Source organism: Drosophila suzukii, chromosome X, assembly GCF_043229965.1.
Source record: "Drosophila suzukii chromosome X, CBGP_Dsuzu_IsoJpt1.0, whole genome shotgun sequence".
In the NCBI taxonomy this organism is placed as follows: Eukaryota; Metazoa; Arthropoda; class Insecta; order Diptera; family Drosophilidae; genus Drosophila; species Drosophila suzukii.
This window is the reverse complement of record NC_092084.1, coordinates 2,256,353-2,267,786: the sequence shown is the minus strand read 5'-3', so window position 1 is coordinate 2,267,786 and position 11,434 is coordinate 2,256,353. Positions and strand designations below refer to the sequence as shown.

Below are 11,434 nucleotides of genomic sequence, written 5' to 3'. Positions count from 1 at the left end.
CAAATCGAAAAGAGTTTTATTTGGAATGGTATTTTGTGGTCTCTAGACTGAAAGTAATTGAAAGAAAAACGATCAAAAAATGTGTCATAAATAATATATATAAATAGGTTTAAAGACAGATTATCACAATACAACTTATGAGTATAATAACCTGACTCAAATTGTTATATGATTCTTAAAGTCGGGGTCGCCTTTCAGAAAAAAAAATGAATGGGTCAACAAAGTTAGCATCATGAAGAAATCATAAATCATAACAAACTATACTTTTGAATGTTGATTACTATATTTGAAACCTCGAACTTCTAGAGGTAACATGCCATTGGGTATATTCTATATTTAAATGCACTTCCTATATATACAAGTGTTCTTTTTCAACATATCGATTAGGTTCTTCCCTGGAACATCTCACAGATTCATGCGTTTCCAGAAGGCCTGGCTGTAGGAGACTTCCTGGCTGGATTCCGCGTTCAGGCGCTGGCCACCAACCACTGCGCTGGCGACCAGATCCTCGAAGGCTTCGCCCGCCGTTCTTCCGGGCAAGCTGCTCTGCGAGGAGCTGGACGTGGAGGCATCCAGCAGGAGAATGGGTGGTTCAGCCTGTTCGCTGATGGTGTGAAGAGTGGGCGCCGTGTGTGGCCGTTGTGGAAGCACCAGGCTTTCCACCAACCCCGTTCCCGATCCTGCGGTGGGTGCACTCACAGGTCGGTCCGCTCGTCTGGGTGGGATCGAGGTAGCGGCTGGTTTCACCGCATCCACGCCTCCAAAGAGCAGCTGCATCTTGGCCATGGACTGCTGGAGCTTCGTACTCGGCGACTTGCCGGCCCCCAAGGAGGGCAGCCCCAGGGTGGAGGTGCCACTGCCACTGCTGCTGCTACTGCTGCTGTCCAGAAGCGGATGTGGCGTCTGCAGGCCCAGGGCTTCCTTGGCCCGCTGGAGGAGCAGGGTTATCTCACCGTTGCTGCTGCTGCGCGTGAGATCGCCAGTGATGTCGGTTGGCAGGCCGTTCCGTTCCGGCGGCTTGGCGGGATTCGGGGCATCCGGCAGCTTCGATGGCAGACCCGCCAGCCAATCCCCCGCCTCCCTTCCACCCGGCATTATCCTGCCCAGCAGCTTGTTCCTCGCCTCGGAGATGGCGTTCGTGAAGGGATAGCTGTCCTGCTCGTGACCCTCCTCCAGTTCAGACAGCCACAGCGGCGAGGAGACCTTGGAGTCCAACACGGCACCGGGTATAGCCCGCTGCTGCTGCAGCTCCTCCAGTTGGGCCAGACTGGCTGCATCCTCCTTGCGCACGCGCCGATGCCAATCCCGAAAGCCGTCCAGGGTGCGGCTCATCTGCTCCCGTTCGCGCAGGCAACTGGAGCGGATTCTTCGGGTTTTCGGGGGTTCCTCCGTGGACTTGTGGCCAGATGTCTTGGCCTTTGCCCTCTCCAGGTAGGTGAGGAAACTCCGTTCCAGCAGGTCGCTCTCCTGCTCCAGCTGCAGCATGCGGTTTCTAAATGGAGGAATCAGCTTTGATTATGCTTACCACAAATATTTTTATATAGGTAAGATAAAGGTATAAGTGTAAGGAACACTCTTGAGTAAAACCTTTGAGAGTGAAAGCGGAATAGTCCGGTTGAAACTGGGCCATTTTAAGCATGATGCTTTTGAAATAGCGTTTTTTAATAATATTTATATCTCTTCTATCCGTTTGGATATTATTTTTTCAGTACTACCCCCAAAATAGTTTGTGAAAATATCGAAAAGGGCAATTTAAGAAAAACATACTTGGCACTTTGTAGAGCCTCCTCGAAGCTCGGACCTTTCGGTGATTTTCTAGAAGATGGCTTGAGTGGTGCCAATTTCAGTGGCACAGGAGCCATCGTATTGGTGGCCACGGAGTGCATTGAAGGCTTCGGAGGAGCAGAAGAAGGAGGAGGTCCTGCTGGTAATCCGGTGGATGGCTTAGTTGGAGGTGAGTTGGACGCAGAGGAGGGCACAGCACTGACCACAGGCGATGGGCGATCCCGAGGAGCAGGCACTGGTGGGGGAGCAGAGGCACGACCTCTCGAATCAGCAGGATCTCTGGAAACATAGGTGATTTTTAAATGGAGGTTACATAAAATTTTAAATTAAGTAGCTTACTTGGTAATGTTTTCATCTGAATTTTTTCGGGAACTAGAAGTTTTAGTATCGCTGGGTTTTGGGAGATCACTGCTAGATCCTGCGGGAATGTTAACCGGTGGTACAGACGCTTTCGCCTTGATGACCGGCGCCGGAGGCTGGACAGGATCCGCTGCAAAATGGACGGAGAGGCGACGATTCACGGACACAAGGGCGCCTGCAACTGGAATTCCACCTGGGGGACCAAGTGCAAGGAATTGAAAGTCAACTTTCTTAGCCGGAGGAGCCGAGTCGGGTACTCCACTGGTGGGCGAAGTGGGCGTGGTCGACGCTGCGGAGTTCCAGTTCCTTGAAGCGGCGTCACCATCGCCATCTCCGTCCGTCCACAAGGGCAGGAAGCGAGCCGCCTGCTCCGCCGCGAGCTCCGTCTCCTGGATCTTCTCCGCCAGCTGCTGGTGGTGCGTCTCATAGTGCTCCAGCAGCCGGAAGATCTTCTGCACCAGCTCCCGTGCCTCCGCCGACGATTGCGAGTCCTCCTCCACTCGTTTGCACAGCGTCTGGATGGGATGTTCATATTGGATATTAATAAATGGGGAGGGGAATTCGGAGGCCGATCCCCTCGAGAGACTCACCCGCCAGGAGTTTTGCCGCCTGCTCAGCCGGAGCATCTCGGCCTGGTGGCGCAGCTTCACCTGGAAGAGCTCGTCCAGCCGCGCCTTCTGCAGCTCCAGGGCCTTGGCGAGGGAGAGCTCAACCCGTTCGAGGAACAACTGGCCATTGGAGGTGTGCAGCATCTCGTGGATCCACTGTTCGTAGGACTTATGTGACGACTCCGGCGGCAGGTTGGCCTGATTGGAGGCGTCCCTGAGGTGCCTCCTGCTCGTCTGGGTGTGGGCGTTCCCATGGTGCGTCGATCTCCTCGAGGTTTGGGTGCCCCTACTGGCGACGGCGGGTGGCTTGGCCTCCACCTGGACGGCGCTTTCCCGCATCTCGGGCGGCGGTGGTCTCTCCCTGTCCCTCTTCCGCTGGTCGAACTGCTCCTGCTTCTGACCCTCCTGGCGACCCATGTAGTGCCCGTGGCCGAAACCCTCCCGATAGCCCGCCTTGAAGCCCTTGTGCATGCCCACAGCGTGCTCCTGCTCCATGCAGAGGTTCAGCAGGTTGCCCAGCAGCTGGACGCAGAGGCAAACGTCGCCCATGAGGGTCTCAATGCGCTCCATGGACACGTACATTCTGCCTTGAGGCTGGAGTGATTTCCTGTGGGCCTTCTCGACGGACTGCCGGATCACGGCCAGGCTGGCCAACTGCTCCTCCTGGAGGTAGGGCAGCCGGGGCAAGGCCACCTCCAGGACGGGCAGGCGAATGGGTCCCACCTCGGACTGGACCACCTCATTCTCCGGGTTCCCTGCATTGGCCACCCGCTCCTCCCTCTCCACGGGCACCGCCAGTTTAATAGCTGTCTTGGCGGGATCGAAGCCAATGCCGGCCTTCAGGAGGCGCTCCCTTTCGCGCAGCTCCCTCCGCAGTAGATCCTCCATCCTGGGGGTGGGCAACACCTCGACGGGCGGAGCACAGGTCTTGGCCACCTGGCGGAGGTTCTTCATCAGCTGGTGCATCTTCTGCTCCACGATGTGCAGCGACTGGGAGACGCGGCCGCCCACGAATACACTGCGTCCGTCGGCGCCCAGGATCAGCTCGTTTTCTTCCGCCTGGTAGAGATTTGAGGTGTCCACCCCGGGACGGGCTTCCAGGCAGGCGGATGGCTCCGTTTGGCAGCCGGAATCCTGCATGGAAACGGGTACGGGCTGCTGCTCTTCCTCCTTTTCCTTCTCCTTTTCCTGCTGGACAGGTCTTCTGATCTCCACCAGGGATCGCATGAGGGCCATCAGCAGGCACTGCGTCTGGCCAGCCAGGTCCTCCTCGTAGTGGGCCCAGGCTATCTGGGTCAGTTCCGGGTCCGGTAAGGCCTCCTCGCCGCCCAGCACGGCGGTCAGCACCTGCTGCAGTTCCTCCTCGCGGAACCGGAACTCCGGACGCCTGCGGAAGTCGGGCAGTCTGTTGCGATGCGGCGTCTCGCTGCAGAAGACCGATAGGCTGAAGTGGCAGTTCTGGGAGTGCAGGAACTCCGCCACCAGGGTGTGCAGGATCACCGCCAGCGGCGAGAGGAGCAGCGAGTGCGAGTGGGCCATCTGCACTCCGGCGGCCTTGCTCAGGAGCTGACCTGGGAAAAATGGGGAACTATCAATCAAAGTCCATATATATATAATGTTTTTTTCGCAATTTAGGGTTATATCATACAAAACTAGGGTATATACTCCCATTAAAATTTTACCGAGAGCCGTGTTATTGAAGCAGTGAATGAGTTCCACGCGGAGGTGGGAGTGCATTTCCCGGGCAATCCCCTCCTGGTCCAGCCACTGGCGGAACTTCACCTCGAACTCCTGTTCCGACAAGCCGGCCAGCTCCTCCAGCTGTTGTCTCAGGCGATCGGCCTTGATATCGTACTCATCCGGTTCGACCTTCTGATCTTGATTTGCAGGAGCTGCTTTTTGTACCAGTCTTCCCGTGTAATTTCCGACTGTTCTGATTCCTAATGACCGTCAGAGTCATAAAAATAATGTTATTTAGAAAATTTTGTATGTACCACATTTGTTAGGTCTCATTAAAAAATCATTTGCTCTTAAAATGTATCTTTAAGGGGCTTACTGCTATTGCTTTAAATAGGAATTTGATTAAACTTAAAACAGTATTTGCCCTGACATTCAAATTTTTGAAAAAATTTCTTTAATTTCCACTTTAAAAACCATTTTCTTAAAAGAATATTTTTTTAAGTTTAAGAAAACATCGAAGCTGACTACAAAATTATAGAATGTAAGGCAAATACTTTGTTTTGAAATAATAGGCCCACCTCCAGTGACATTTGGTCCTCCGCCCAGTCCCGTATTCCTGGAGATCCCCTTGGTGAGCGGCATCCTCCTGTTCTTCGCGAGATTCCCCTCGATGGCTCCCATCCTTCGATTGTGCTGGCGCACCCGTTGCGCCGCCGCTGCCACCGCCGCCAAGGCCCGCTCCCGCTTCTGCTGCTCCTCCCGCTCCCGCTTGGCGGCCTCGTGCTTCCGCTCCCGCTCGCAGGGCATTCCGATCCCGCCCAGCCGCCCGCCCGCATCCCGCTGCTTGGCCCGGAACGAGGCCGTCGTCATGGTCGCCGGCAGCTGGCGGGTTTTCATTGGAGGATCGGCTCAGGATCAGCGGTATATATGTATGTATATGAATAGATCTTTTCAACGGCGTGCGTTCCTTCGCCGTGTGCTAGTGACTGAAATTTCCAGGTGAGGCAAGCGCGAGACACACTCACCACCAACGGCGAAATGTGACAGGTGCGACGTGGCATGCCCTGTCACCTGGAAAATGGGTGAAATAAGGGAGGAGGTCGGGTGGAACCGACCGACCAGGGGTTGGTCCTCCGCAACGTCAGCTGTGGAGTTTATATAAAGATAGCCAGATAAATTACAATTAGGGCAAACAATTGAATATAATGTAATGCAAAAACTAAATATATTCTTATTTTGAAAAACATTCAAATTAGCTATGTTTTCTTTAAAAGCAAAAAGTTAACTTATATGCAAACCAAATCGTTTCCAATAAAAAACCTGTTTATTTATTTTCAAATTTAAATTTAAATTTAAACCAATACTCTGCTAAAATCGATTAATATCGATTAGTTACGTACAACACTAACTGCTATAAAACTGTAGCGCGTTGCAGCGGGAAATTTAAAAATATAATTAAATTAAAGAAAATAAGTAGAAGTTTTGTTTTGTCTAACAAAATTCTTGATTTGAGAACGTTTTGTTCTTGAATCTTGTTTTCTAAGACCGATAGCTGTCGAGGGAAACTATCGATAACATTGAGCGTGGCCGCTGGGAATATTTTTGGTATATTTGTTAGAGCCGGACGGTTTTATTTATCGATGAGACCACGGTCACACTGGTTAACTGTAAAATAACAATAACATCTTTTATTTGCGTTCTGTATTTCCTTTAACTTGCGTTCGTTTTTTCTTTACGTATAGCTTTTGCTCGCAAGGTTTTTTAATCTGTTCTAGTTTGTTGTTTGTTATTTGGTATTTGCTAAACGCAACGCAAGTGCAAAAACGCGGAAATCGCTGACTGCGCATCTTTCTTTGTTGCTGCAGGCAGGAACACATGTGCGCGGTGTAAGAAGAAGAACAAAAACATCACATCTTTTGGGTAAATATTATGACTTTCTTTGTGACGTGGTCCATACACTAACATCCCATTCTATACATGTATGCAGTTTCAGCTATTTCGCCGAACTTTCTGCATCGTCATCTTCGTCGTGGTCGGAAATGTCGCACCTCGACAATATATTCATCCAGGTTCGGGCACGCCTCCAATCCGAGGGCGTTAAGCTGTGGGAGGAGCCGTACTACTCCGAGGATCTTGGCAGCATAGAGGGCGCTCTGGAGGTACAAACGTGGTGAAATTACTATTCAGTTTTAAAAATTCTTTGACAGCCCGAATTTTAAACCCTAGAATTTGTAAAACGTGTGCATGCTATCATGTATCCATTATACATTTATTTACCTAATAATATTTAATTTAACTTTGCAATTAGAGCGAAAAATGGAATCAGACAGCGAATTCTTAAGAGCAAGAGAAACTAACATATGTATACCACAGATTGATTCAACAAAATAATACCGCGAATTCTTAAGGAAGGGGAACAATATTATCCAATTAGTTTTAATCAACTTACTTTTCTCTTCCGCATGTTAAACTGAACTGTAAATATTCACTTACCGCAAGAACAAGGGGGTGAATTAACTTACGGTTGTTTGGAGAAAAAATGTTTAAGGCCTTAAAAAAATATACAAAATTTACAATGTAAGTTATTTATAAACTCATATCATTCTCCGACGACCAGAAGCTAGTAATATGGTTGAAATAGTTAAATATATTATAATTAGAAGTATTGTAGTTGCTTGTGTAGAAGTGGTTCAAAAAAGATGTGTCAATATTTTTAACTACCCATTGCAGAACCTGGCCAAGGAGTACTCCAACGTCATGGGCTTTGACCTGTGTCGCTGCAAGTTCATCCTGACCGAGCTGCAGGAGAACGCGCTTCGCAAGCTGGCCGCCCGCCGGGAGTACAGCTCCACCGGAATGGCCACGTTCAAGGTTCGCCGCATTGACAAGCACAGCGGCGCCACCATGGTGGACATCAAGTGCCACCTCAACTCCCTGGGTTCCGACCTGCAGGCGGCCATAGCCGAAAAGCTCCAGATGCCGAATGCCGAGCACGTGAAGTGCATCGCCGCCGGAAGAGTGGTGTCGAGCAATGCCTCCTTGGCTGACCAGCTGCTGAGGAACAACCAGCAGTTAATTGTGATCGTGGGCGATGGGGATAATAGCGGCGAAGCCCTGTACGAAAGAATCAATCGCATCAAGGCAGATGTTCAGGCAGTGGTGTCCTCCCAGAACCGTCTCATTGAAGTGAGTTAATCCTGGGGTAAATCGACATTTTGAGGGCTGACTTTAACAGTGTTCTTCTACCCTTCCCTAGATGGAGGACCAGAACGGCAGTCCCGTCTTTCTGCCACCGGCCGAGAACCGCGCCCTGCTCCTCGGTCTGGGATTCTGCGAGAAGGCCCGTGCGGCCATGTTGCGCGAAGATTACGAAGAGGCTCTGCTCCTGCTCCTGGAGGCCGACCAGTCCTTTGCCACCTGCGATTCTCAATTCCTCGAGTCGGTCGACAACTATGCTCTGCTTAACCTGGACATAGTGTGGTGCTATCTCTGCCTAAAGAACGTGACCCAACTGCCGGATGCCGACCGACGGCTGGCCATCTGCGGCCGCAATTTCCGTCGCAGCTATGGCGAGAATTTCGAGAGACTGTACTCCATGAAGGGCAAGGCCTGTCCGGAAAGGGCGTTAATAATGCGCCTGCAGCTACTCCAGGGCGTGGTCATGTTCCACCAGAATCGCCGTGATGAGGCCTTCGAGCGCTTCGAAGCGGCCAATATCCTGCTGAGGGAACTCAAGATCAACGGCGATCAACTGGCTCTCCTCGTCGAGATGGGGTTCGAGCCCGCCGAGGCTCGGCTGGCCCTGCGCTCCTGTTCGGGCGGAAGTAACATTGAGCTGGCTGTTCAGTTTATCCAGGAGCGTCGTCAGCAGCTCAAGGATGCCCGCAAGCAGTCCAAGGCAGAGCGTGCCCTGCAGCGCCGCTTGATGCGCTCCAGCGCCAACGATAGCGACTGGGTGAATCCCCGCAGTGTGTGCACCCTTACCGATATGGGATTCGAGGGCGGACTAGCTACCGTCGCCTTGCAGCGCTCCAAAAATGATCTACCAAAAGCGGTGAGTTTAACTGTTGCTGTTAGCTTATAAAGATTGTTTGTTTAAAAAAGTTTCAAAAATTATAGAAAAATACGGAAACATGCTTAAGGGGTTTTCTAATTATTTACACCTTGCCCATACGAAAATTCCTTTTTCAGGTGGAACTGCTGCAGACTGAAGCCGACGTGCTGCGTGCTGCCTTGCCCCGCAACAGGGTCACCAGCGACCAGGACAAACTGGTCCAACTTCTCCAGCTGGGATTCAAGGAAGACAACTCGCGCGTGGCCCTCGAGAACGCATCGAATAACATTGAGCGGGCCATCGAAAGTCTGCTGAGAGCCTTCCAGAGTGAGGAGGAGCTGAAGGAGACTCTGGAGCGTGTTGGCCGTATGGCCGGAATCGAAGGTCAGAACTGGGATGGTCCCTCCACCTCAAGCGCCTCCATTGGGGCCCAGACTGCTCCGCCATCACCCCTCATCGAGGCGGTTATGAAGCATGCACGCTCTGAGATAGAGACCTACAAGGCATATGAGCGCTTCAACGCCGACATCAGTCAGAATGACATGGACTACCTGGACTTGCCGTTGGTCCAGGAGGAGAAGGTCCTCCATGAGTATCTCAATCTGTTGCAGCAGTAAGATGCATTCGCCTTATCTTAGCAATTTCTCTACAGAAAGTAGTAAAACGAAAACCGGTTGTGGACATAACTGTAATCATGACTTGTCTATATTGCAAATCGCAGTCTTATAATGGCACTTAAGTGGCATTCAGTCGGCTCCCGCCACCTCCCTCCTGGCTGTTGTTTGTCCAACTCGGCAAATAGTAACATATAAAGTTTTATAAGTACATGCCTGCCCCTTCTATTGACAACTGCGAAATGTGATTACGCCGAGACAGCGGCAGAATCCACCTTTCTGAGCCACCTGAAACTTGTTAGCGCCTCTGGCAGTTACTTATTTTTATTTCTATTTTTTGTCGCTTGACTCTCGACCCCGGCTCAAACGGCAGCGCTTGATTGGCTCCAGTCGTGACCTTGTCGGGGCCAAAGGGCGCCGCCTACTAAGCTCATCCCCTCGTCGAATTGAACGCAAAGCACCCGATCATATGTAAAAACAATCAGCTTCGCAAAGCATTTTTGTTAACTATTTTTATAGCAATATGTACGATGGCTCAAAGACTGAAGAAAAAGGGGACATTTGCAGGGACTCATTTGAATCATTTTTTATACATTTACAAAAAGCCTTGAAGTTAACCTACGGGTTTGTACGGGTTTTAAATAAGCAATTTTATAACCCTTCCAGTAAAATGGATTTTTGTTTTTGTTTTAATTATTATTTGTTGATATTGTTTCCATTTTTCAATAAATTAAATTAAAATCTTAAAGGGAAAAATCAAAAGAGGGAATTCGTATATAGATATTTCCATTTTGATACCGAAAAATGCTAGAAACAAAGAAAGGTGAAAAAAGCAGATTTAAATAATAAGTCAATCGCACAAATATTCTACATTAATCTTATTAAGAATAATTTTCAGACATGTGATATAAGTAAACATCGATGTTCATGAATAAAAACCGATTTCATTTTGATAAAAATACCGTCTTATATACTTTGAATATATTACATATATAAAAACATATTTTATGTACTTTTCATTAAGTAATTTCCGATATAAAAAATGTATTCAAATAGCAAATGGATAGGATATGGAAAGGGAAGTCAAGGGCCTGAAACGCTGCTTGATTGGAAAGCAGCTAAGTAGAGATTGAGTTAAGCGTGCGACACTTGAACCTCCCACTTCCCCCATTAACCCTTCTCTATTGCAAGGGGGTCGAATGCGTGCCGTAAGTGGGAGGTGACGTGGGGTGCTGCGGTAACACGTGGCAGCCAGAGCAGAAGCTGAGTCAACCGACTTCCTATCTATATTCGTTTCGGAGCAAGTCTATAGCAATTACTTCGGCTTAATGGAAATCGTCAGTGAATGAACCCGGAATGGTATCAAGGAGAAGGAGACAAAAAACTTGCAGGTACAATTGAACAATTTAATAGTTAAATAGGTTGCCTTAAAAATACTTCAACATATTTTCATGTCTTATCTAATGCCACATATAATTATTTATTTTATTGGGAAGATTGCGTTATGGATCATAGTTCTTTGTTCTTTTGTCTCGGGGGCTAGTTTACTAAATTTAATTACTCTGGCTTAACTTTATGCCACTTTAGTTTCCAGATTGTCATCGCTAGTTTGCCGTTTTTGTTCTGCGCTTCGCTTTATTCCGATAAACAATTTCATAATTCAGATATATAATTTAAATTTCAGCATTTTGAGCGTTTAGTTTTTTTTTACGATTTCTGCCATAATGACTTTGGGCATTATGCGCAACTGATACGCAGCCAAGCGAAACTTTTGGACATTCTGGGTCCGTGGACATGGACGTCGAGAGCCGACTGAGAATGAGAACGGTTCTGGTTGGCATGATTCCGGGGGAGAAGTGGAGAAGTGGGGACTTGGCGACATGGGCACCTGGACGTGGTCCAAACGAGTGGATGTGGATGTGGATGGCTGGTGACGCAGATCACCGGTCGTCTTGATTCTAGATTCAAAAGCACTTGACAATTGTTTGCACTCTCCCCCAGGAATTTCCATATGTCCCCCGGTATCCAGTTTCCTATGAAAGAATCGTTTTGATTTAAGTTCTCTGATAATAACGGTTTGGAGGCACTGAAATTGTGGTTTTTATATTCATATCATACCCCCATTGAGTCTGTTTTCTCAATTGATTGGACTCTATAGGAACGCGAAACAGTTCCTAGAAATTATCTTTCAAAAATTAACTTCCTTTGAATTAATAAAAAGTGACACTGTTTATTACCCTTAAATTATTTTAAAGTAATAAGTTGTTCCGAGATTTTTTGCCAGCCAATACATACTGTCATACTTGTTATCATATTAAAAAATGTACATTTGC

The 11,434-nt window shown here is 48.7% G+C and overlaps 2 protein-coding genes across 2 annotated transcripts; one reads left to right on the top strand and one right to left on the bottom strand.

The window, feature by feature from the left end:
- Window positions 1-264: 264 nt before the first annotated feature.
- Window positions 265-5,487, bottom strand: unc (uncoordinated). The gene is made up of 6 exons (XM_017081869.4): window positions 5,012-5,487; window positions 4,436-4,693; window positions 2,736-4,324; window positions 2,125-2,660; window positions 1,768-2,064; window positions 265-1,492 (listed from the first exon to the last, which is right to left on the bottom strand). Exons 1-6 carry the CDS (start codon window positions 5,328-5,330, stop codon window positions 406-408), a joined length of 4,086 nt encoding a protein of 1,361 aa, XP_016937358.4. The 5' UTR covers window positions 5,331-5,487; the 3' UTR covers window positions 265-405.
- A 598-nt stretch (window positions 5,488-6,085) lies between these two features.
- LOC108015385 (NEDD8 ultimate buster 1) lies at window positions 6,086-10,060 on the top strand. The gene is made up of 5 exons (XM_017081803.4): window positions 6,086-6,353; window positions 6,421-6,592; window positions 7,164-7,619; window positions 7,690-8,487; window positions 8,625-10,060. Exons 2-5 carry the CDS (start codon window positions 6,473-6,475, stop codon window positions 9,102-9,104), a joined length of 1,854 nt encoding a protein of 617 aa, XP_016937292.3. The 5' UTR covers window positions 6,086-6,353; window positions 6,421-6,472; the 3' UTR covers window positions 9,105-10,060.
- The last annotated feature ends 1,374 nt before the right edge of the window (window positions 10,061-11,434 follow it).